At 34.9% G+C, this 27,437-nt stretch overlaps 3 protein-coding genes across 3 annotated transcripts in view; all 3 read right to left on the reverse strand.

Moving 5' to 3' along the window:
- The window catches only part of LOC113777017, a 109,746-nt gene extending 96,775 nt beyond the window's left edge, over nucleotides 1–12,971 (reverse strand). Inside the window, exons 1-2 of the mRNA XM_027322066.1 lie at nucleotides 12,936–12,971; nucleotides 12,720–12,850 (exon numbers count right to left, since the gene is read on the reverse strand). The gene's annotated coding sequence lies outside the window, so the exon portion shown is untranslated. The remainder of the gene's footprint in view (nucleotides 1–12,719; nucleotides 12,851–12,935) is intronic.
- LOC113777547 (eukaryotic translation initiation factor 2-alpha kinase 3-like) lies at nucleotides 3,779–5,038 on the reverse strand. The gene is made up of 4 exons (XM_027322664.1): nucleotides 4,984–5,038; nucleotides 4,690–4,874; nucleotides 4,278–4,606; nucleotides 3,779–4,109 (listed from the first exon to the last, which is right to left on the reverse strand). The coding sequence occupies exons 1-4, from the start codon at nucleotides 5,013–5,015 to the stop codon at nucleotides 4,071–4,073; spliced, it is 585 nt and encodes a 194-aa protein (XP_027178465.1). The 5' UTR covers nucleotides 5,016–5,038; the 3' UTR covers nucleotides 3,779–4,070.
- Nucleotides 12,972–14,088: 1,117 nt separating the features above from the next.
- LOC113777406 (ATP-dependent DNA helicase Q-like 4A) lies at nucleotides 14,089–16,994 on the reverse strand. The gene is made up of 4 exons (XM_027322455.1): nucleotides 16,786–16,994; nucleotides 16,588–16,719; nucleotides 14,452–14,538; nucleotides 14,089–14,361 (listed from the first exon to the last, which is right to left on the reverse strand). Exons 1-4 carry the CDS (start codon nucleotides 16,966–16,968, stop codon nucleotides 14,197–14,199), a joined length of 567 nt encoding a protein of 188 aa, XP_027178256.1. The 5' UTR covers nucleotides 16,969–16,994; the 3' UTR covers nucleotides 14,089–14,196.
- Nucleotides 16,995–27,437: the final 10,443 nt, after the last annotated feature.

Raw genomic sequence — 27,437 nt, forward strand, 5'->3', positions numbered from 1 at the left:
AAACAAGATAGGCCTAGTATGCTTGTGAAACAAGACAAGACAAGGGTTAGGGTTAAAATAGTTGGGTTATACATGCTAGAAATATGAGTGGAGAAAAGAGTATACAAATGAGATCATTTAAAGACAAATCATGTATGGTTTTTAATTGTGATAATGATCTTATAAATTCTGGATGGATGACTAAGAGGTACTGCAAAAAGTTCAGGTCTAATCCTAAGTTAGATTTAAAGAATTTTGACAAGATAGTGGTGAAAGACAATAGTTGTTCTTTCACTAGAGATCAAATACATAGGTCAAAAAGAAAAGTTTTGAATGTCATTCATAGTAGTAAAACCGACCAATATAACAAAATGGGGGCTTATATACATGAAATTCCAAGATTCAACATTGGTAGCACTTTCTTAATAAAGACTATTGATGGTTATAAAGAAACGTAAATAGAAAGGCAAAGATCTGAAAAGTTTTACTAGGTTTTACTGGAGTCAAATATGGGTTCTTGGCTAGATGTAGACTTTTCTCTAGAATAGATGGCACTTTTTTTTTAAAGGAGTAGGTGTCGTTGATAGTTGTTAGGGTTGGTACAGACAATAATTTTCATCCAATTGCCTATGCTGCAGCGAAGAGTAAAAATAAGGAATCACGGGCTTGGTTCTTCAGACTAGTAAAAGAAGATTTGAAAATTGAAAAAAATTATAAGTGGGATAAAATAAGTGACAAACAAAAAGGATTAATCCAAATATATGAGAATGTTTTTTTCAAATGCAACCTATGGATTCTATGTTGAACATTTGAATAGTAATTTTTCAATTGTTGGTTCCAAAGAGTAAGTTTTAAGGTGCACATTATGGACTATTGGCAAAAAAAAAAAAAAAAAAAACAACACTAGCACAGTTCATCACCAAAACAAAAGAAATGGTTGAATTGATATGGATGCAACCAAATAGTTTTTTGATAAACCACCAAACTAGTAGAGTAGGACTCCCTTTAACACTTATTTCAACAGCGCCATGTTATTGAACAACATCTGTCAGTGTTTCAATAGAAATACATTGGATACCAACGAAAAGCCAATAATTGAGATGATAGAATTATTGAGACTATACATAATACAAATAATAGAAAGGAACAGGAATCAAGTGAAAGAGAATTGGAAACATTATTTTTATTGTCTTGAAAATTCTTGAGAGAATACAAAGGAATATGGAGAGAGCACCTGATTGTTTTCCATTCAGTTCAAATGATGACTTGTATGAGGTTGACTACGCTTATGCTGACTAATACGCAATGAACATCAAGAAGCAAAATTGTATTTGCAGAAAAGGGGATCTAATAGGTATTCTTTGCCCCTATACCAATACTATACTTTGACTTGCAAAAAAGAATCCAGTGAAATATGTTTCAAACTAGTATATAGTGAAAACCTATTTGAAGTGTTATGAAGGAATAATATGTCTTTTGAATGGAGAACTTGAATGGGTTCCTAGTATTGTAAGTAAAGTTCCATTCCCACTATTGTATAAGGTTCAACAAGCAAAGAAAAAGACCATGAAGAAAATAAATAGAATGGGACAAATTAGCAACTGCAAACATTGTCATAAAAAGGGACATAATGTAAGGTTTTTAAGCTCTAAAGCAAGGTTGTTTGGAACATTCAACTTTAGCAACTGCAAACATTGACGTAAAAAGGGACAAGCAAGGTTTTTTAGCACACTCAACTTTATTAGTTGGTATGTGTAATTGTTATTCATTTTAGTTGTAGGTATGAAGAAAAACCAATATATCTGCTAATGAGTCTTCAAACAAAAAAAAAAGTGCTCAGTTTACTATTTCAATGCTATTTTATAATGCATTCTCAATTTATATTATATGTTGCTAAAATCCCCTAATTTTAGTTTTTTTTGTAAATTTTGGACTAAATTTTTATCTAAGGTAGTTGTAGTATGTATTGCGTCCTAATGGTTTCTAAGTAATACCCAAGTATTATCATTATTTGTTAGGTATTTATGGGATTAATGCCATTTAAGACCCAATATCAAATTTAGTGGATCCCGTCTTGCCCAAAATTCCTTTGAGCATGGGTAGTTCATTGGGGTTTGAGCTCAATTGCCACCTTTAGTATAAAGTACAAGGACAGAAAGAAATAAACTTTCCTATTAACAATTCAAACCTTCAAATTCTTTGTTGTTATTACAAGGAGATCAAAAAGGCTCAAATTGAACTCATGCAATCGTTGCTAGATTATTTCTTATCAATGGAAAAGAATTCAGCTTTATTTTGAAAGAGTTGCAGCAATTGTCCTAAAAAGGAACTAGAGAAATTAATTGCATTTTCTCATTGACATCCTTGGCCTAGTTAGAATGGTTTTAGGTATTTCATATATAGATACACAACATAGCACATGAGTTGGAATCTGAATACAGATTATAATACAAAAAAATAAAATTTTAAAGAGACAAAAATAAAAGTTAATGACAATTTTGAAGGGCAATCCAAGTGTAAAGTTCTACACAAGATTGCTAATGGTTAGACTTAACAATGGATGAAACGTGGTCTCAATTTTTAAAACCTATTAAAAATTTCAATAATTCCATGAAAAATCATTTTCAGGGCATTTGCTTTTTCCTAATACAGTATGTAAACGTATTAAGGTGCTTCACTCTGTAGGATGACACATTCTTTTTTTTTTTTTGGTCGAAACGATAGGAAATTTCATTATCAAAAGACTATAATACAAGTACGAGCAACGGCTCGAAGTAACTGCACAAAAAGTGTTCAGCGAACACTGAGGAAATTTCTTTCCTCATCCACAATTATGCTTAAAGCATCTGCACTCAGTAGTCTACTGTTTAACATATTTTCCTCTCTTTCCAAACCAAAAGAGCACATACAAAACAGTCTCTTTAGGATGACACATTCAAATGGTGTAAAATCATATAAATCGGACGTAATCTTGAATTTGTCAACTCATATAATTAAATTTACATGAAATTCAAGATTACACAATAACTAAACGTATTAAAAATTATATACGAACCGGTTTGAATCGGATAACTTTCCAACTTGTGAGGCCTGTGATTATGGTTCAAAGTCGTGGTCACGGTCACGGTCACGGTCACGGTCGCGGCCCGGAACGTTCCACATCGGTTTCGACATATCGATCGCGGTCTCGGTGAGACGCAAATTTTAAAGTATTTAATATTCTTAAAATTATTAATAATATAAAAAAAGTATGCTAAACAAAAATAATAAAAAATAGCAAAAGAAATGGCCAAGTCAATCCGTCACGGTGTAACTCGGCCGATTTCTCGTCTTGACTCGGTGTGACTCGGCCGAGTCAATCCGTCGCGGTGACGTCTCGGCCGATTTCTCGGCGAGTCAAGTATCTTGGTATCGTTTTGTTACGGTATCGTATCGGTAGGGGCCGAGACGGTGACGACTCGGCCGAAACTTCGAACCATGCCTGTGATCCGACGACGACGTATTCTCCATGGGAATATTTTGGACCTTCGTGTCTGCAGCCTGACCAATTTTATCAAAGTGTAAGGCTCCTTTTCTCTTGTGTCATCAGAGCCACAATTGCAAGTTAATAGTTGAAACAAATGAAAAAACAACTACAAACCAATGCCAGCGACAGCAATGAAGAGGCAAACACTCAGAGATGTAAGTGACCAATGAAAGCAGACTTTAACTTCTTGAATGCCCAGTTAATAACACAAGACATGGAAAGAATTTCTCAGTATTTTTCACACAGACAAGGATTAGAAGGAAGTTGCTGAAACTCTTTTCAGTAACAGAAATTGCCCAAACACCAGAATGTTAACAGAAATGTCCTAATGCCTTTGGCATACTTCAAAATAGCATTGTTGCAGAAACAAATTCATTATACAATATCAAAAAGGAGTCTAGGTGACATAGCACCATGTGCACAACATTGCAAGTGTCAAACGCTCGTTCGAGACACAGTACTCCACAATCTACTCAAACAGTGATAAACAGCATCCATGTTCTAGGGCTTTAGGCACAGCCAACTGCATGGCCCATCGCAGTTGCTAAATGTCAGTTTCCAAATGCTATGAAAGTTTCTGTAGTTGTGCTTCTTGTTTTTTCCCCTGGAAAGGATACAAATGAAATCAACATACATAGTTTCTCTATAAATACTAATACTTCTGAATTAAGGCAATAGATTATGATGCACTAGCATACTAGCAAAGTAGAACACATAAAAATTGTGAGTTCCACATCCTTCATATTGAGACACAACTATCAAGAATATCTACCTCCAATGTATCTAAATCCTGTAAAAGATCAGCAGCAGAAGGCCGTTTCAATGGATCTGTCCGAAGTAGCTTCAAGATCAGGGGCTTGGCAGTTTCATCCACCTTATACTTTTCGCAAATTTCGCAAACTTGCCTGGGCGATGCCGAATCTTTCAACCTTTGGATCGCAGTATCTCGCCGGGGACCAAACAGCTGGAATAGAATCAACCCCAAGGCATACATGTCCACCTTGTTGGTGATGCACACCCCCTTTTTCATTTCAGGTGCACGGTAGAGATACGCACCAACTGGTGACGAATTTGTGGTTGAACTGACATCCATTTGCAGAGCTGTAAATAGGAAAAATTGATCAGTCAACCAACTCATTACCCAGATACAATTTTGTAAAGCACCAAATTTTACTTAAATGAACCTAATCCAAAGTCCCCAATTTTCACTGTTCCACTGTCGTCTATGAAAATATTATTCGGCTTCAAGTCCCGATGAATAATATCTTTGCCGTGTATGAACTGTAAAGCCTCCAAAATCTGCCGAAAGTAACTCCATGCCATATGCCTAGGTAGCTCCTCCTCCTCCACTAATTTAGACTCCAATGACCTACAATATTTAAAGCTTAATTTCCACTTTGTGCGTATTTGTCATGCAAGATCCAACTCATAGTGAAAAATAAAATAAAACCCGAGAATCAGTAAGAATGAGAACATACTCCTTACAAAGTTCCATATGAATATACATCATCTTCGCCCTCGGGCCATATGAAGAGGAACCAGATTGGTCAGTCTGCAAATTTTTTGGTTCTCCGTAATCTTCAGTCCATGCCTTCAAAAACAAATTATTAGTTTAGATTGCCATTTTTTTTAAAAGTAAAAAGAACTTAACTAAAACTATGTAGCACAAACAATTTTTTAAAGCAAGTACAGGAAAAAAAAAAAAAAAAGAACCAAGCTACTTAATATTTGAATTGAGCTCGGTTCAGTAAGAACTCGTTCAAACTTGGTTCGCCAACTAGCCACACCAAACTTGAATAGCGTTTTATGTTCGATAACTTTTGAATTCGATAAAAAAACTCGTTCAACCTTGGTGCGGCAAATAAACAAGTCAAACTTAAACAAAATTTTAAACTCAGCTCGTTAAAATAATCAAACAAACCTGAACATTAAGGTGTTCATCTTGATTAGGCTCATTTGCGCCCCTACTGTAATATAAAACTTAAAAAGCAGAAAGGGTAAAATAGCATATTTAATGGCCAACTCATTTTTTGAAACCACAGCAAATCACAAATATACAATTTTCTTAACTGCTTATTTACAATGAGAATGACAACAAAAAGTAAAGCAACAAACAAATGCATTTCAAGAGAAAATTACATAAGGTTGGATATTATTTGGTATTTTTCGTGAAAACTAGAAAGTATGACAAAAATTAAATAACCTGACGATAGGCCACAACATTTCGATGTTGTGCGAGACTGAGCATTCTGACTTCATTAATTAGACTTTGATCTTCTTCTTCTGATTTGGCAGAACGTATCTTCTTAATAGCACAAGGCCTGTCATCAAGTTTGACCTTGCATTCAAACACGCTTCCAAAGCTACCCTGTCCTGCATTTAATTGTTGCTAAAATTAAAAAAAAATACAAAAGTCCATTTAAAACTTACAAAAAGATTTAAGTAGAAGTACCTAATTTCTTAATTTGAATATAGTCCCGATCATATATTGGGTAAAACATGTGCCCCACCATTATAGGAATTTCCTGTGTACAAATTACGAGAATATTATTAAAACCTATGAAAATCAAGAATAAAAATGAGCAAATTATCTGGATGGTAACTAAATTTTTGGAATGGTTGAGTTTTGACCATTGACTTATAATTAAAAGTCTGGTTTCGATTAATGAACTATTTAAAGTTTAGATTTCAGGTCATTCCGTCGATTCAATTATTAAACATGACAGATTTGAGTGCTCGCATGATTCACGAGACAAAAGAAAGGGGTATAGTCAACGACTAAATCTGACGGAATGACTTGAAATCTAAATTTTAAATAGTTCCGTACCAAAACACCAAACTTTTAAGATTTTAGTGACCAAAACTTGACGATTCCAAAAGTTCAGCGGCTATCCGAATAATTTGCTCAGAACAAAACTGCAGCTCATGATTCGAGACTTACACCAAATCCGAATGTCTTCCTCACCGCGTTCAGTAGAGCTTTTATCGATCCTTCTATGTGCTCTTGCTCAGCCTAAAACATATCACCATTGATCCATGCAAATCAAATGTAGAAGAAGTATTTCAAATAAACTTGCAGGCTCGCGCAAACAAAGATTGCATAAAGGTTCAAAGCAATATATAAATCAAAATTCTATCTTATTATCTTTTGGAACTATTGAATTCAAAATTTCAGATGACATATTTTTCATGGAAGTCTTGGACAGTAGACTAATTAGTAGTGGAATTCAGAAGGAAATACACAGCTTCTTTTGGAGATATTACCGCTGATCGAAGCAATCCCTGAAAGGTCAATGGATCATTTACTCCATCTCTGGGTTCTATATGGGTGACAACCTGTGTATCTGTCCAATTGATCTTCAGACTCGTCCCTTCATCCTTTAAAAGGTCTTTGGACAGAAGAACCCTACGTATTACATAATGGAAACCTGAATTGAAAGAGCAAATATGCAACATCGGATCCAAAAAGTAAAATTTAAGAGTGGTAATTTAATTACCTGAGTGGAATTGAAATATCAATTCCTGAATTAAAATCGAGAACAAAGTGCTCACCAAAAAATGAATTCCTGACAAATATAGAAATATATATAAAAAAAAATGAAGACATATATTCTCATTAAATACACACAAAGATACAACAACATAGAGTTCATTAGTTATTTATTAGCCATACAAAAAACAAAGGTCTTCCAATAACGTTGTTTGCCTTCTCTGCCTCCTTCGAATCTGCACAAATAATTTTCCAAGTAAAATTAGCAGATGAACAATTTATTGCATTGGGGTTCAAGAGATGACTGGACTCTAGTGCATGATGTTAACTTCATTTTTCAAGGCACATACAAAATTATTACTCCCATCAGTGAAAAATTAAGGATGAGCAGATCTGTCACTGATTAAGATACAAGAACCATAACCTTGGATTTTTCTACCATCCATGAAGACGCTACAATCCAGTTAGCGTGAGAAACACCCCGTTCAGATTGTTTAGAGGAGGAGACTCTGCAAGCAACAAAAATCATCAAATACAATGCAAATCCACGATCAGTCAATAAATCGTTCTGTATTTAGATATGTACAGGAAACTATAAATCCATCTTGGTGTCTTCTACCACAAAATTTATTCAAACACCCATTTGGAAATTGTTCCATCTTTAGTCGAATTAAAACATGATAGATATTGTTTAGTTTGTAAGTCAGCTGAAACAACAAAGATCTAATGATACTTAGTGCTTGTGATTCCATACTGGTTTGTCAACCAAAAAATTCAAGCGCTTGACATATATATACATTAGATAAACTAACAGAACTCTTGAGTTTAGTCCATCCTGATACATTAGATAAACTTTCAGAAATTCTTTCACAATCCATTCTCAAAAGACAGTAAATAACTCCTTTATGAAGGACTCAATTTCATCCACACACTTCTTTGTTAACAGAGTATCTGAAAAAAAAATTGCAAAGCAACGGGATACCTCGAGTGTATACGCCTCTTCTTAAAATGAATGCAGTTCACAAGACCCAAAATGTTGACTACCTCATTTCTGACACTGTCTGGCGCGATAGAAGCCAAGGCCACAAGAGGTACCTCTGGAAACTCCTTTTTAAAGATACCAAGACCCTGGATAGGTACTCTAAAAAGTTAAGTGTCTGCTAAAAGAACTTCAACTGATGTAACAGAAATGAAAACACTGTGAAAGGTTTCACAACCTGATAATGTGGTATCTTATATCTTTCGCTTACAGATTGAACTTCTTCAATGACAATTCTAGCAAGCAATCCACCATGATATAGAGTTTTCAAGTGTTTCAGAAGTAGCTCACTTCTACAATCATACACGAATTGTATTAGTACATTTAGCAACCTCTTGAAAGTGGCACCTCACAAATTTTCAAACCAGATAACAATGGATATCCCATAACTGGTAGGGAGCAAGCATTACAAGGTTTACCAGTCACATTAATAATTGAAAAATGAATGTGAGAGTTCGATATTTCTGTCCAATGCATCATATCCACTCATACAACATGATAACTCAATGGTAAACAAAATAGGAACTTCCCTTAATGTCCAATACTAGTACCGTAATCATAACAAAGGGCTCCATGGCACCAGGAGGTAAAAGAAACTTGTATAAAAAAATCACCAACTCCACGACATAATAAGACCCTACTTCACAAGCAAACCTTAAGGTTGGTCACTCAATATGCAATAATATCGCTATCAGAAAAAAGATTTTTTGCAAAGCTTTTATTGATCATAATACAAATGGATCAATAGAAAAAGGAAAGGCCGTCACTTTGATTATGCCCGCCTCACAGTATAATTAATTTGTCTAGCAGGTTAAATTATCATTCCTGAAGAACAAAAGGAAATACGGCCAATAAGAATTCCTGTAATCAAAGACTCTAAAAGCCTCAAACATGAAATATTGATATGGGAGGGAAAGGAATGGGAAGAATAGGAGGGAACTGATCTTTTGTGCTTGGATTGATTTTTTATCAGAGAGTTAGAGAAATAGGTTTTGCAAGACATAATAAGAGGTCTCCAACATTTGCTTCATGGTGCTTTAGATCTTTCCTTGTGGAAAATTAGTGCAGCATCTCCTGTGAGGCAACTCATTCCTTAGATTAATACATTACTTGTCTAGTAGCAAGTTAATTGCATTCGAAAAGAAACATATGTTTAGAAAAGGAAAACCATACAGCATAAGCATTTTAAAATGTTGGCAAAACAACTTTCTGACTTTTTCCCAAACTCCAGAATGAACAGATCTATTTGCAGAAAGATGAAGGTACACAGTTCACAAACTATTAAGTTGTCTGTCCAATAGCATTGAGGTCAATAAGACAAACAGCTCACAGTAGTACTTCCTAAAAAATTATCCAACTTAAAATACAAACTCAAGACAACAAACTGGTTGTAGGATAATTTCCTTTCCAATTTCCATCTGTTTTCCCAATTTCAGAGTGAATGCATCTAGTAAAGCACACAGTCAAAAAGAAATATGACTACACACTCGGTAATTGTGTCAGCGGTGACATATAGCAGCTTGCATTCACAACTGTCTGTCGCAAGCTCCCCCAGAATCCTCTGTTGTTCAGTCAGCTCCATTGAGCCAGATAGACCCATAGGTTTTTTATCCTATGAGTAATAAGAATTTTCAATGAAGATATTAGGTAGAGTGCCATAATATAGAGTAAAGACAGAAAGATTAATATTTGACAGACATACCAGTGGTGGATTCTGAACTTTAATGGTGACTATGAAAGGAAGTGGGACAACAACCACAGTCATCCCAGGACGTAAAACAGAAGAGAGCTGACAGAAAGCAGCATTACATGTCTAATCAGAGTTTAAAGAACACAGCACTAGTTCCAAATGACACAAAAGACGACCAGGAATGTTTATTGTTTCTCAGCAATCCCATAAACAGTAGTACAACTTCAACAACCAATTATGTGGTCAGGAAATATATTAGTCTTTCAAAGGAAAACATCTTAGGTTAGTGTTAAATCTAAATACATAAAATTTAGTATACAAAATTAGGTACAATAAGGGTCAGTCCAAAAAATTTATTGAACACAGGAATGAAAACACTTGAAAATATGCCCATATAACTGAAATGAAGAATTGGATTGGTGAACTTATTCTGGCGCACTAAGTCAGCTTAGCCGGATACTATCAATCCCACCTCCTGGTTTTATGCTAGCATAATATTAGTAACAAAAATGAGTGCGTTAAAACAGAATAAATTCTTTTACCTCATATGTCACTGCCCTTTCTAATACGTCTGGCATTTCTGCAAAAACATCGTGTCCACTCATAGTTGCATTGATCACTTCTCTTAGCTCCGGTTCCAAAGAAAAATTGACATATAATTTTTTGCCGAGTTCCTGACATCAGATGCAATTAAGTACATGGCTCATATTTCAGAAGCAAGAATATATAGGTTTGCCCACCTCTAGCTCCTTTGCCCATGGAAAGTTGTCGCTACTCCATCTTTCATTGTTTGAACTTTCAATATCCACGACACAATGTTCTGCTTCCATAGATGCTGCTGAAACTCCATGCTTTTCGACGTGACTTGAATCTTCTGGACGAAATTCTAGCTGTGTTAATATCAGGAGGCTGTGTGTTAGCATTTTCTACTGATTCCATATGTGTGTGGATAACAAAGAGGAAGGTAATACAATATCTGCCTGTGTAAATGAAAGAAGTTTGGAAACTGATGGAGTAAAGTTGGACTGTTCTGGTGGCAAACTTGTCTCATCAGGATCTCCGGGTTTTACATATTTCCCAGGAAAGAGCTCAAGATTGGAAAGAGCTTCCCAAACCTTCCAGAACATTAATATCCAGGGAAACTTACACATGGAAAATTTTTAGAAGTAAAACTAATCTAGGACTGTAGGAAATGACAAAAATAGCTAAAAAATAAAGTCACAAGCCTTCAATACAAAGCCCTAGGAGTGGACAAATTTTTTGACTAGCCCTAGACCATGTAAATGACTAGAAACATGATAGATGACAACCAAGCATGGACGCATAAGTAAAATAAAATTAGAATGCAAAAGAAGTAAAAAAGAAGAGTTGAGATCTTCCTCATGATAGAGAACTGTAAGGCAGTTGCAGAAAAGTAATAGCAAAATCCAATTTGCACTTTTGCAAAATAATTGACAGATAGATTATCAGAGTGCAATAGCAAGCGATTCCTCTGAAATTGAGGAACCTCATTATCATGTCACTAGTATTGATTAAGCATGTAGGAGAGAAATTCACCTCTTTATCTTCAAGCTTGTGACTGTCCATCCCTGCTTTCTGACGCTTAAAATCGATTGACCTAGAAAATTGAAAATAAAAAATTGAGGCTGAAGAGATAGCAAAGTTTGCAGAATGACCAACTGGATAACCTATTTATGAAACTCAGGATACCAAATCTCCAATGGCAACACAATTCAAGATTCACTCTGTTCAAACAAGCAGCCAAATAAAATATACTTGATTTATCTAATAAACTAGTATCCTTGTTGTCAACTAAATGCTCACTGCAATCTACCAATTCTTCTGGTCCATAGAAATATAAACTAGGTACAAATTAACTGATATCATCATCATCTTGACAAGAAATGAGATGGACACGGCTCGAAAAGCTAACAATTGAAGCTAAAAAAAACCATGCACACTTCAATTTCCAAATTAGGTTTCTGCCAAGAACTTAATTCCACACTTACACCCCTCAGAAATTAATTTTAGGACCAATTTATTTCTACTACTGGTATGAGAAGTGATGATCAATTTGAGTTACTACAATTTTTTGGCCCGCCATCAGACTGAAAAGAAGACGGATATCAAGAGAACACAGCACACATTTTCTAACTAAAGAAAAGTAAAGTACATGATTTCAATGTACATAAGCACGCATAACTTTTAGTTTTAACAACCAAGGCAAAGAAACCATGCAACAAACTCGACAAATATACTAGGGAGCCTGTTGTTTTTTAGTCTATTTCTATGTTTAGAGAGAAAACAAAGTATCTATATTCATTGGAAACTTCTCAGAAAAAGAAATCTAGCCAAAAACTATGTTAGTAGTTAGAAAATTGAAAAATTGATCCTCAAAGTCAGATGGACACCTCTGAAATGATGCTTACGGACATTGATAGCAAGTGTTATTATAATCTCAAGGCTGGATATGAGGCTATTATTAGGATGTCAGCAGAGTTTACAAACATTTGCAAAGATTGCTGCATCATTGTTGACACTGGTATACCCTAATCAGTCAATAAATCGTTCTGTATTTAGATATGTATAGGAAACTATAAATCCATCTTGGTGTCTTCTACCACAAAATTTATTCAAACACCCATTTGGAAATTGTTCCATCTTTAGTCGAATTAAAACATGATAGATAGTGTTAAGTTTGTAAGTCAGCTGAAACAACAAAGATCTAATGATACTTAGTGCTTGTGATTCCATACTGGTTTGTCAACCAAAAAATTCAAGCGCTTGACATGTACATTGGATAAACTAACAGAACTCTTCAGTTTAGTCCATCCTGAACTCAGACATATACATTAGATAGATAAACTTTCAGAAATTCTTTCACAATCCATTCTCAAAAGACAGTAAATAACTCCTTTATGAAGGACTCAATTTCATCCACACACTTCTTTGTTAACAGAGTATCTGAAAAAAAAATTGCAAAGCAACGGGATACCTCCGCTTAAAATGAATGCAGTTCACAAGACCCAAAATGTCGACCGCCTCATCTCTGATACCGTCTGGCTCGATAGAAGCCAAGGCCACAAGAGGTACCCTTGGAAACTTCTTTTTAAAGATACCAAGACCCTGGATAGGTACTCTAAAAAGTTGAAGTGTCCGCTAAAAGAACTTTAACTGATGTAACAGAAATGAAAACACTGTGAAAGGCAACCTGATACTCTGGTGTCTTATATCCTTCGCATACAGATTGAACTTCATCAATGACAATTCTAGCAAGCAATCCACGATCATATAGAGTTTTCAAGTGTTCCAGAAATAGCTCACTTCTACAATCATACACGAATTGTATAAGTACATTTAGCAACCTCTTGAAAGTGGCACCTCTCAAATTTTCAAACCAGATAACAATGGATATCCCATAACTGGTGGGAAGCAAGGTTTACCAGTCACATTAATAATTGAAAAATGAATGTGAGAGTTCAATATTTTTGTCCAATGCATCATATCCACTCATACAATATGATAACTCAATGGTAAACAACATAGGAACTTCCTTTAATGTCCAATACTAGTACCGTAATCATAACAAAGGGCTCCAGGAGGTAAAAGAAACTTGTATAAAAAAATCTCCAACTCCACGACATAATAAGACCCTACTTCACAAGCAAACCTTAAGATTGGTCACTCAATATGCAATAATATCGCTATCAGAAAAAAGATTTTTTGCAAAGCTTTTATTGATCATAATACAAATGGATCAATAGAAAAAGGAAAGGCCGTCACTTTGATTATGCCGGCTTCACAGTATAATTAATTTGTCTAGCAGGTTAAATTATCATTCCTGAAGAACAAAAGGAAGTACGGCCAATAAGAATTCTTGTAATCAAAGACTCTAAAAGCCTCAAACATGAAATATTGATATGGGAGGGAAAGGAATGGGAAGAATAGGAGGGAACTGATCTTTTGTGCATGGATTGATTTTTTATCAGAGAGTTAGAGAAATAGGTTTTGCAAGACATAATAAGAGGTCTCCAACATTTGCTTTATGGAGCTTTAGATCTTTCCTCGTGGAAAATTAGTGCAGCATCTCCTGTGAGGGAACTCATTCCTCAGATTAATACATTACTTGTCTAGTAGCAAGTTAATTGCATTCGAAAAGAAACATATGCTTAGAAAAGGAAAACCATAAAGCATACAGCATACAGCATTTTAAAATGTTGGCAAACCAACTTTCTGACTTTTTCCCAAACTCCAGAATGAACAGATCTATTTGCAGAAAGGTGAAGGGTACACAGTTCACAAACTATTAAGTTGTCTGTCCAATAGCATTGAGGTCAATAAGACAAACAGCTCATAGTAGTACTTCCTAAAAAATTATCCAACTTAAAATACAAACTCAAGACAACAAACTGGCTGTAGGATAATTTCCTTTCCAATTTCCATCTGTTTTCCCAATTTCAGAGTGAATGCATCTAGTAAAGCACACGGTCAAAAAGAAATATGACTACACACTCGGTAATTGTGTCAGCGGTGACATATAGCAGCTTGCATTCACAACTTTCTTTCAGAAGCTCCCCCAGAATCCTCTGTTGTTCAGTCAGCTCCATTGAGCCAGATAGACCCATAGATTTTGTTCCCTATGAGTAATAAGAATTTTCAATGAAGATATTAGGTAGAGTGCCATAATATAGAGTAAAGACAGAAAGATTAATATTTGACAGACATACCGGTGAGGGATTTTTAACTCGAACGTCGACTATTTCAGGAAGTGGGACAACAACCACAGTCGTCCCAGGACGTAAAAGAGCAGGGAGCTGACAGAAAGCAGCATTACATGTCTAATCAGAGTTTAAAGAACACAGCACTAGTTCCAAATGACACAAAGGTGACCAGGAATGTTTGTTGTTTCTTAGCAATCCCATAAACAGTAGTACAACTTCAACAACCAATTATGTGGTCAAGAAATATATTAGTCTTTCAAAGGAAAACATCTTAGGTTAGTGTTAAATCTAAATACATAAAATTTAGGGTTAAAAACAAAAAAATCCCCTGTGCTAAACCTAATATACAAATAAGCCCCCTATGGTTTCAAAATATACAACACGACACCTCGTGCTTTGAACTAAGTTGTAACACTGACGGAAATTGGTAAAATTAACGGGAACTGATGAAAGGACCAAAATGCCCTTGTATAATACCCAAAAGGCAATTGAACGGACTCATTTCTTCCCTTCAAACCCTACAAAGAGAGAGAGAGGGAAAGCGAGAGCGAGAGAGAGGGAGTAAAGCCCAACCAAACAGTCTCATCTTCTTTGCTGCAATAGACGCTTTCTGTGGGGGGAAAAAGATGGCGAAAGGAAAGTTCATTATGTAGCTTGGGATCAGGTTTGCTTGCCAAAAGAGTGTGGTGGCCTGGGTATTAGAAATCTTTCACTTCTCAATGAAGCAGCCCTCAGCAAACTTGGGTGGAATTTGTTGAAACATGAGGATGGTCTTTGGCAGCAAATCCTTTACAGTAAATATGGTAGCAACGCTTTCTCGTGTAAATCAAATGCTTCCCATCTATGGAGAGGTATATGGAGCACGGCTGCTATTTTGGATGAGGGAGTTTGTTGGAGAGTGGGTAATGGGAAATCCATTCACTTTTGGTTAGATACCTGGCTTACGGATTCACCTCTAGCTAGTATCGTACCAGAAATCCCAAAAGAACATCTTTCACCTAAGGTGATTGACTACTGGAATGGTAATGATTGGCATTGGTTTGATCTGCAACCAGTACTGCCACGGGAATTTTTGAACCTTCTCCGTGCTCCGTGCTCAGTACAATTTAGGGTTACCCATCTCAGATTTTGAGGGCTGATGATGTTATTTACACCCAAATTTACCTTAGAAAATTCCTGATTTTGTGAGTTTTGAGACTGGTACTTTGGATTTAAAATGAAGATTTTTGCTGTTTTGGGACTACGACTTTGGTTTTGAAGCCGAGATTTTTTTTTAAATTTTGGGTGTTGGAACTAGGAGTCATGCAAATAATTTCTGAAATGTCCATTTCTAATGGGAGATTTTTACTGATTTGGGACTGCAAGTTTGAATTTAAAGCCGAGATTTTTGTTGATATTTGGGTGTTGACTAGGTGACGCAAATAATTTCTGAAATTTCCATTTGTGATGGGAAATTTTTGCTGATTAGGGGTGTTGAGTAGGATCTGTTAGCCAAAACCCAAAATCAAATCCTTTTACCTTAGCCAAGATTGTGTAGTAGTTCCTCGCAGGTTGACTTCGTATCTGGAGAATGGCTTTACCTTTCAAACCTCCTGTGTGGTAATTTGATTTCTCCCAAAGGCTAGTTCAATTTCTCTCAATCAAGTAGAAATCAATTCTGTACACAAGCATCGCTGGGAGGGAGTTTTATTGGGGGCTAAGGGGTACAATAGGAATATTTGCTAAAAATTAAGTATAAAGAATTTGTTTTTAGCTTCCAGTACATCAGTCTCGTTAATTTTACCGATTTTCGTCACGGTTACAACTTAGTTCAAAGCACGAAGTGTCGCGTTGTATATTTTGAAACCATAGGGGGCTTATTTGTATATTAGGTTTAGCACAGGAGGCTTTTTTGTTTTTAACCCTAAAATTTAGTATACAAAATTAGGTACAATAAGGGTCAGTCCAAAAAATTTATTGAACACAGGAATGAAAACACTTGAAAATATGCCCATATAACTGAAATGAAGAATTGGATTGGTGAACTTATTCTGACGCACTAAGTCAGCTTAGCCGGATATTATCAATCCCACCTCCTGGTTTTATGCTAGTATAATATTAGTAACAAAAATCAGTGGGTTAAAACAGGATAAATTCTTTTACCTGATATGTCACGTGACTTCCGTCTATAGGTGACATTTCTGCAAAAACATCGTGTCCACTCATAGTTGCATTGATCACTTCTCTTTGCTCCGGTTTCAAAGAAAAATTGACATATAATTTTTTGCCCAGTTCCTGACATCGGATGCAATTAAGTACATGGCTCATATTTCAGAAGCAAGAATATATAGGTTTGCCCACCTCTAGCTCCTTTGTCCATGGAAAGTTGTTGCCTCTCCCTCTTTCATTGTTTGAACTTTCAATACCCACGACACAAGGTTCTGCTTCCACAGATGCTGCTGAAACTCCATACTTTTCGAAATGACTTGAATCTTCTGGGCGAAATTCTAGCTGTGTTACTATCAGGAGGCTGTGTGTTAGCATTTTCTACTGATTCCATATGTGTGTGGATAACAAAGAGGAAGGTAATACAATATCTGCCTGTGTAAATGAAAGAAGTTTGGAAACTGATGGAGTAAAGTTGGACTGTTCTGGTGGCAAACTTGTCTCATCAGGATCTCCGGGTTTTACATATTTCCCAGTGATAGGTCATTATTTGTCGCTAAATCTATAATTATTCTTCCCTTGATTTCAGCCAAATATTGCGTTAATTGATGGATTCTACTTATATTTGGTTAATGGTGCTAAATTGTAGGAAAAAGAGCAAAACGTGACAAAAAGGGGCAATCTTCCAATTAATTTGATGGTAGCACGTTCGGGATCGATTTCCAAGTTCGATTCAAACTCTGGGCAGCTTTAGAGGAAGATTTGGAAGACTTGAATTCTAATTACTAGTCTTATTGTTGAATTAGGAAACTTGAAATACTTTCTTTTGTGGTTTATTTTGCTATTTAGGAAACTAGTTCTATTTGGTAGTATTTTTCCATTAGGAAACTAAGGAAAAAGCCACGGTTGTTGACCTTGGAAAAGTGGGGACCATTGCAATTGTCTTCCAATATTGCTTTGATCGAAATTGAAGGGAGAGAAGGCTACAAAAGGCCAGCCGACTTTGAAGAGGAGGAAAAAAGGACGGATCCCGCGGGATTACTACTTAACCAGGGATTTCACGTGATAACTAGGGAGCGAAGGGAATAAGAAAAGAAAGAACGCAGCCGCTTGGCTCTGGTCCGCGGAGTAGTTCCTCCATTGTAAAACATTGACGCAATTTCCTTCAATGGAATTGCGTGAGTTACTCTCAATGGGGAACTAAACCTCCCAACTCTAGTCAAGGGAACAACTGATGAATTGGTTCAATTAATACTGTGAGATCTAAACCATTGTTAATTGTTTTCTTCATTTATTGATATTTACATATTCCTTGCTCTTAACCGCTATAGCCTTGTGTATGATTGGTTAGTGCGCAATAATTAATTATTCACATAGGCTATTTTGCTATATAGGGGTAATTGAATCCGTAATTGTTCGTTACCTTTATCCCAGTAGCAACTGGTATAATTGGGTTTATGTCAGGGGAATATATGATCTAGCTTAAATAAACCCTCGTAGCGTGTTTATTGGTTAGGATTGGGCCTTTCTAATTATTAATGCAATCTGGAAATTAAATCCTACGGTCGTACCTAGGGTTGTTTTTGGGTTAGAGAAATAGCTAACGGTCGTACCTTAGCTATCGATAAATTACGGAAGGGTTGGTTGTTTAGCGCGTGCGAGACAACTATAACCAATCTATTAGTAAATGTTGGAATTATATTTGAATCGATGATCAGTTGCATGAACCATTTCTGAAGTGCACCCTTGGCTAGAGTTTCTCTTAGTTATTTCTTTTAATAAATTATTTTCTGCATTTGATTTGTTCAGTTGGCATTTGATATCAACACCCCCCCCATTAATCTTGATCTGAAAAGAAACAAATATCTCTCCAGTCCCTGAGGAGACGACCCTGCTTACCACTGTCTACTAGTTAGGAAATTCAGTTAAATAATTAATTCAGGTATATCGGATTAAGCAAACTCTTCGGGAACAGGGTGAATCAAGTAACCCATTGCACACCTAGAGTCCCTGCTCCAGTACTCGAATTGATTACTAACTGTTTCAGGTGGTAGTTAGGTTTTATTTATTATTATTGCACAGGTTCGGCACCTGTCACCCAGAAAAGAGCTCAAGATTGGAAAGAGCTTCCCAAACCTTCCAGAACATTAATATCCAGGAAAACTTACACATGGAAAATTTTTGGAAGTAAAACTAATCTAGGACTGTAGGAAATGACAAAAATAGCTAAAATAAAAAAAGGTCACAAGCCTTCAATACAAAGCCCTAGGAGTGGACAAACTTTTTGACAATCCTTAAGCGTGCCAAGATTGTTACAAGCTTGTCTAGACCATGTAAATGACTAGAAACATGATAGATGACAATCAAGCATAGACGCAGAAGTAAAATAAAATTAGAATGCAAAAGAAGTAAAAAAGAAGAGTTGAGATCTTCCTCATTACAGAGAACTGTAAGGCAGTTGCAGAAAAGTAATATCAAAATCCATTTTGCACTGTTGCAAAATAATTGACAGATAGATCATCAGAGTGCAATAGCAAGCGATTCCTCTGAAATTGAGGAACCTCATTATCATGTCACTAGTATTGATTAAGCATGTAGGAGAGAAATTCACCTCTTTATCTTCAACCTTGTGACTGTCCATCCCTGCTTTCTGACGCTTAAAATCGACTGACCTAGAAAATTGAAAATAAAAAATTGAGGCTGAAGAGATAGCAAAGTTTGCAGAATGACCAACTGGATAACTTATATATGAAACTCAGGATACCAAATCTCCAATGGCAACACAATTCAAGATTCATTCTGTTCAAACAAGCAGCCAAATTAAACTAGTATCCTTGTTGTCAACTAAATGCTCACTACAATCTACCAATTCTTCTGGTCCATAGAAATATAAACGAGTAAAAACTAGGTACAAATTAACTGATATCATCATCATCTTGACAAGAAATGAGATGGACACGGCTTGAAAAGCTAACAATTGAAGCTAAAAAAAACCATGCACACTTCAATTTCCAAATTAGGTTTCTGCCAAGAACTTAATTCCACACTTACACCCCTCAGAAATTAATTTTAGGACCAATTTGTTGCTACTACTGGTATGAGAAGTGATGATCAATTTGAGTTACTACAATTTTTTGGTCCGCCATCAGATTGAAAAGAAGAAGGATATCAAGAGAACACAGCACACATTTTCTAACTAAAGAAAAGTAAAGTACATGATTTCAATGTACATAAGCACGCATAACTTTTAGTTTTAACACCTAAGGCAAAGAAACCATGCAACAAACTCGAAAAATATACTAGGGAACCTGTTGTTTTTTAGTCTATTTCTATGTTTAGAGAGAAAACAAATATCTATATTCATTGGAAACTTCTCAGAAAAAGAAATCTAACCAAAAACTATGTTAGTAGTTAAAAAATTAAAAAATTGATCCTCAAGGTCAGATGGACACCTCTGAAATGATGCTTACGGACATTGATAGCAAGTGTGATTATATTCTCAAGGCTGGATATGAGGGTACTATTAGGATGTCAGCAGAGTTTACAAACATTTGCAAAGATTGCTGCAGCATTGTTGACACTTGTATACTCTCATCATCTCATCGTTGCTGCATGCTCCACTATTCAATGTTAATTCTATATTTCCATATTGTCTAATTCCAGCTAAATTCTTATGTATAATATCATCCTAGTCTAATTTTTGAACTGAATTGCTGCAGTTGTAATATCTGGGAAAGGAGAAGATAGTGGACGCTTGGATTATTTCTTTCTATTGGCAACATGATGAGTTGAACGAGGACACATTAAGTTAACAAGCAGATGTAAGCAAGCATTTGAGAGGTACACATAGAAACAGAGCTGGAAAGGAAAAAGATATATCAAATTGCAAATATCAACAGTAATTCAGTTGATTAAAAAAATGAAAAGTAACATCACCACTACAGCATAACAGTGAAAAAGAAATGGTCTCCACTTCAACAACAGACTGTAAGGCAACCCCTGAACCAAAAATTGTTGGCAACAATACACAAAAGCATCTTGCTAAAGCAACTTTATTCTCTGCCAACTTTCCGCCGTAATAACAGCAAGAAACAATATAAAACTGCAAATTATACACCAAAAAGATTTATTCTAACAGTATACCCAAAAAAGAATTGCAGGATCCATGAGAAGATCCACATGAACAACTAATCATGCCCAAAACCTTCATCAAGTGAAGAACACATCTTTATCTTTGAAGATACCCTTCAAAGAACTTTAAATATTAACAAGAAATTAAAAAAAAAAATGAAAACCAAACAGAAAACGGAGATCAAGTCTTTTTCCGCGTTGTTTATCCATTTCAGTTTATTTTTACAGTAAGCTAAGAACATATTAACAAAATCGAAATTCGACAGGAAAAGATCGATCATTGCTGCTACTACATGCAAACTACATCCATCGACACGAAAAAAACACAAGAAAAAAAATCCCGCGTTCACAATTGATACATGGTTATGAGTAAACAAAAAAAAAGAAGAATCAATAAAGAAAACTTGACGATTAATTCACCAAAATGCTCAATTACGTGGTAAAAAACTCACAAGGGTGCCAAAAGGGTAAGCAAACCCAATCCAAATCAATCCAAAAGCACAGAAGAAAATATGAAACTGTAGACGGAATAAAACGAGAAAAGAAGCTTAAAAAATTGTACGAGAAAACAAAGACAAAAGAAGGCAAATAAAGTAAAAGGAGAGAAGTGGACCTTTCTTGGGGAGCAGGTCAGCAAACAAAAAGTGGACCTAAGTTCACCTACTGCAAATGTAACAAAATCAATTGACCTAAAACTTGCAAATTTTCTTTCAACATAAACTAATGCAACTAGACTTGGCTGAGCTAAGAAAACAGAAAATAAAATATACAAACAAGGCAGACGTATACATGCATTGGTCCCCAGGATATAGTAGAATAACATCTAGTTACAATATAATGTAATTGTTGTTTTCATCCTGTTTGTCACCTCTGTGACGATTATTATACTCTAACAGTGATAACAACAAGATTTGAGCATCAGAAAATTTAGAAACCGGAGGAGGAAAGATACAGTATTAATTTTAGAAACGACCATAACTTGATATACAAGATATAATCCTTGATTAATGTGATTTTGACACAAGAAAGAAAAAATGGAACCCCTGATTAGTGTGGATTTAATTATATAATAACCTCTACTAATACGACTTTCAATCAGGTTGATTATCTTTTGTTAATTTATTGCTCTAATGGGTTTTTTTTTATGGTGCAGGTAAGAACTTAAAAGCATAAGCCGACACAAAATTGGTTGTTACATTGATTTTAAAGTCATGATATAGAAGACAAAAAATCCTTGATTAGACCAGAGAAAGAAAAAAAATGAAATTGTGGGACGACTAACCCTTGATTAGTCTGGATTTGATCATATAATCAACTGTACTAATGCGACTTTTTCAGTTCAAATTTAAAAGCATAAGCTGAGAATTTAAAATTGATTTTGTCAATTGATTAGATGTGGTAATTGTAGTTTTATCGACATGGACTAACCCGTTAGACTAGACGTAGTAAATATTCAGATTTAATTTGGATTAACCGAATGTGGACCCCGAAGCTGCATTAATAAGTGCCTCACATTTATATATTAAAAAAAAAAAGTGCCCACATTGGGCTTTACATAGACATGAGCTTTAGGTGGATCGAGCTTGGACAATTAGAAGTAACAATGAATAAAGTCAAAAGTATTCATGTTCGAGTTCGAAGTACATTTCCTAAGCTCGATCTCAACAAACGTTTAACTTTGAAGTTTGATCTCGATTTGTATAAAATACATATAAGGTGCTCGAGTTCTCTTGAGAAGAAATTTGAGATCGAGCTCGAACTCGAGTGATAAAACATATAACTTTTTATAATAATAAAGGGTTTTAAATAATATAACAATTATAAAATATTTATATACATAGGTTTGATACATGACACGTATGCAAACTATTTATATAGTGCTTTGCTCATGTATTCCAGTGCTTTTTCAAGAGCTACGAGCACTTTCCTCATAGCCATGAATAAATTTCCAAGAAACGGTACTCATAATTATTACGTGTTAGATTTCTAATTTAATTGCATTGGTTGATCAATTTTTGGTAAAATAAACATGTTTTTTGTATACATAGCTAGTAGATTATATACAAATTGGGGTACAGTGTGTATAATTATAATTAATTTTCTCGTAGCCATAAATTAATTTTATACTATCGATCGAATAAATTTATGCTCTCGTGACTGAATTTTATTGCATTGCAATTCATTTTGACATTGCTCAATTTATTTTCTAGCAGCTTATGAACCAAAACTAATATTGAATATATCCAACTTAAAGATTAATTGTAAAGCGCTGAGTGTTGTGCTGTTGCTAAATGTAAAAGTGTTAGAATGTGAACTAAGAAAAGTAAAGATTGTACAACTTCCTGATTTAACTAGCGCTGGAGTCAAGTATGGGTTCTTGGCTAGATGTAGACTTTTCTCTAGAGTACAGACAATAAATTAATAATATTCCTCCTATTGCCTATGCTACAGCAAAGAATAAAAATAAGGAATCACGCGCTTTGTTCTTTAGACTAGTAAAAGAAGATTTGAAAATTGAAAGAAATTATAAGTGCGATAAAACAAGCGACAAACAAAAAGGATTAATCCAAATATATGAGAATGTTTTTTTCAAATGCAACCTATGGATTCTATGTTGAACATTTGCATAGTAATTTTTCAATTGTTGGTTCCAAAGAGTAAGTTTTAAGGTGCACATTATGGACTATTGCAAAAAAAAAAAAAACACTAGCACAGTTCATCACCAAAACAAAAGAAAATGGCCACTAAATGTCATAATAAGTATTGCATGTGATTGATATTTGACACTAAATGGCCAGCAATTTGTTTATTGCTTAAGAAGATATTTTTTATTCATATATACATTTCTCCAAGATTTTTTAAAGTTAAACAATGAGATAAATTTTCTTATTTTGCATGGGAAGAAGTATGTAGTTATAATGTGTAGAAAGTAAAGATAGAGATAAAAGTGAAAATATTTCAAAAGTTAAACAAACACCAGAAAAATGACGTAAGAAAATATTTTCAATAAGCTAACCAAACACCTAAAAATGATGAAAGGGAAATGATTTTCATGGAAAATTACTTCCACAAAAAATATTTTCTCAAGGAAAACATTTTACTTCCAACCAAACAGACCATTCATGTTATTGAACAACATCTGCCAATGTTTCAATAGAAATACATTATTGGATACCAGAGAAAAGCCAATAAATAATTATTGAAACTATACATGATACAAATAATAGAAAGGAACAAGAATCCAGTGAAAGAGAATTGGAAACATTATTTTTATTGTCTTGAAAATTCTTGAGAGAATGTAAAGGAATATGGAGAGAGCACCTGAATGCTTTCCATTCAATTCAAGAAGCAAAATTGTATTTGCAGAAAAGGGGATCTAATAGGTATTACTGGGATAGAAGTAAATGATATAGGTCAAACTATGATGATTTTCTTCTAAACAAAATTCTAGCACATACAAAGCTCAATACCAACTAGGGGATATTAAGGTGATAATATGAGAGCAAATGGCATTTCTTTGTCAAGCATTAATATAATGCAGGTTTGAGTAATCCTTTGGTGACTTTACCTATTCTACAAATATTTCAGAAAAAATAGCATAACATAGATAAGGCTTCCAAAACAACTGCAAGTATGTTTTATTTGTCAGCGCATTCAACTTTATTAGTTGGTATGTGTAATTGTTGTTATTCATTTTAGTTTAGTTGTAGGTATGAAGAAAAGCCAATATATCTACTAATGAGTCTTCAAACAAACAAAAAAATGTTAATTGTTCTTTTGAATGATGCAAGAGACTGAACAATTGGTTGAGATGGATCTTATAACATGATCTATCCCAAATTATCTAAATACGTATCAAATGTTTGGCATGTCAAATTAAGTCTCAAGTGAAATATATTAGCAAGCCATTGCTTGTAACCAAAAGAAGATGCAAATGCCTTCTTTCAAGACTAAAGATATTTATAGGCATGTTACTACCACTAGCAAGCGAAGAAAGGATGCTGCTAGTCCTCTTAGATCGAGGGGGAAAGAGACAATATTGTGAATATTGCCTGTTTTTTGTTTTGTATGTATTTATGAACTTTTGGTTTGAAGCGAAATTAGGATGAATATTGTAGTTGAAATTGATTTTTATTAGTTATTGGGTATTATATCTTTGTTTATGGTCCTAAAGTTAATCGGGCATCCTTTATTTAACCTCCCACCTAGGGCTGCTGTCGAGCCGACTCGAGCTCGAGTAGTTCACTACTCGAACTCGATTCGAAGAAAAATAACTAAACTCGAGCTCGTCAAGCTTTTAAAATTCGAGCTCGAGCTCGACATCAATTTATGGAACTCGAGCTCAAGTTTAATTAAATGTAATTAATTCAAATCAAGCTCAATCGAGCTTATTCGAGCTCAATCAAGCCTAATCAAGCTCAAGTAATCAAAATTAATATTTTATATATAATTTTAAATAAAGAATATTATTGACATTTCACAATAATAAAAATTAAAATATATATTATAAAAAGCTCGATAGAGCTCGTCGAGCATCATATTTCCAAGATCGAGCTCGACTCGATAGCTCGTCGAGGAATGAACCCCGTAGATTTTTTTTTTAGGTGTGTCCCGCGAGGAATGGACCCCGTAGATTATTCCCCACCTTCCACAACTTGCTGGCAGCAAGGTTCGAACCAAAAATCTAAGACTCCATCTTCAGCAACCTCAACCACCAGACCAAGCCCCGGAGGGCTCTCCTTGTGGTCTTGTCTAAACTGGAAGATGCTAAAAAATAGGCTAGATGCCCAGCAAATGACATCCACGAGCAATGAAAATGTGAATGGTGGTGAAAAAGGCACATATTACTCTTCAACTCATATTTTCTTTTCCAAAATGCCCTTTAGCAAGGCTAAGCCAAAATTATAATTATAAAAAATTAGTGGGTTGAAGTGAAACTTTTTGGAAATGTCTTCCTTTTCACTCTTTGTTTCTATGTGATTGTATTTTTACTCTTCCCCAATTCCAAACTTCACATGTTGCTTCACTCCTTCTCAATTCAAAAATTCACATAGATCCTAAAGTTCCGGTCTTTATTCATAGCGTTCTTTTTTCTTTTCCTTTTTTCCTTCTTGTTTTCTCCACAACCCAATCACTATATCTTTCCTTCTTTTCTTTTTTCCTTTTATTGATTTTTCCTTCTTTGTTTCAAAATTTTCAATGAAGGTTGAATTCAATAATTAAAAGCCGAACAGCTTACAATTTGAGGGGTATAGGCATGAAATTAATGTAGTAATGGTCAATGGATTTTAATATTCAAGAGCAGTTTTGCTATTTTTTAGTCACTTTAGACCAAATTGAATGCTGGGATCATGATTTACAGAAAAATGGATTATGGAATGATATTTTGGTGAGATTTCATTGCTGGAGGCTGCTGCTCACAATGGTGCGGCTGGGCATGCCACTAATGTGGCTGTGTCTAGTACTTCAAAAGTCCCAAAACTTCTATATCTTTTTTGTCAGATCAAGCGCTTACAATTGCACCAAAAGTTATAGCTGTTAGCGAAGACGCAACTTTATTTCCTTAACCACAATGGCAGCGCAAAGCACCGTACCACGCTCGGCCAGCATGAGGGGCTGCACCCCTGGGTGCCACGGGCTGGGCGTTTAGTCCCGTCGAACCGGGATCTGAGGGATGTTGCTGATTAGACCAACATTTTTGTATTTGGCTTATTTAATTAATCATGCGCCTTTTGTTGCTTTCTTGTACAAGAAATAAAAAAAAAAGATAAAATAAAGTGATAATTTCAGTGGTAAAGAATTCATCTTTATAGGCTTTCTTTTTTTACTGAATTTTAAAAGGAAAAATGATTAGGTTTCAATAGGTTATGTGGTTGAAGATGGTTGGCATTATAGTAGTACTGGTATAGAATTTGATAATACATTGGATTGACAGAGCAATGTCCGGCGGTGATATAGTGTTATTGGTGGTGGGATGTGATGCCTGAGAGAAGAAGAAGAAAAGAGTAATTCAAAGGAAGAAAAAAAAAAGAAAGAAAGAAAAAGAAAAAATCAAGACTGAAAATATAAGGATTAAGATGATAAGAAAAAAAATATAAGAAAGGGAAAAAGGCTAAAAAAATGATGAGAGAAATGTTAATACTTGATAGGTCTTTGGTTTGGTCAATAATATAAATGGGGTTAAAATTGGTATTTCATAATTTATCGATTATCCAGTCACATTTGAAACACTTTCTAGTTTAGTCAGAACTACAAGAGAGTTCTAAATGATAAGGAGGTCACCTAACTTTTGCATAAACCGTAGAAGGGTTTACTAGATTTTATGCTTAATTTAAATACACAATTATGAACCGTTACAAAAATAGTGTAAAGCAAACACTTCTTTTAAAACATATAGACCTTATACATTTTCAATCCTATATCCTACCTTCTTTATCAAATTAGCAGAGTTAATCCAGACCATTTTCTAGCTAACAAAAAAAGGTCCATTTTTGTAATTTTAGTGTTTTTTTTTTTGCAAAATAAAGTTTCAACTCTAACAAAAAAAATAGGGTCACGTTCAAATCTTCTTTCACAATTCAAGCTCAATGTCAACTTTCTCTCCTTTGCATGTCGTCTATCACCTTTTTAGAGCCAAATAACAAGTAGCAAGACAACTGACACCACCATCATGCCAATAAAAATGTTCCCTCTTGCACATTTTTTCAATATTCTCT

The sequence above is a fragment of the Coffea eugenioides genome, chromosome 7, assembly GCF_003713205.1.
Source record: "Coffea eugenioides isolate CCC68of chromosome 7, Ceug_1.0, whole genome shotgun sequence".
Taxonomy (NCBI): domain Eukaryota; kingdom Viridiplantae; phylum Streptophyta; class Magnoliopsida; order Gentianales; family Rubiaceae; genus Coffea; species Coffea eugenioides.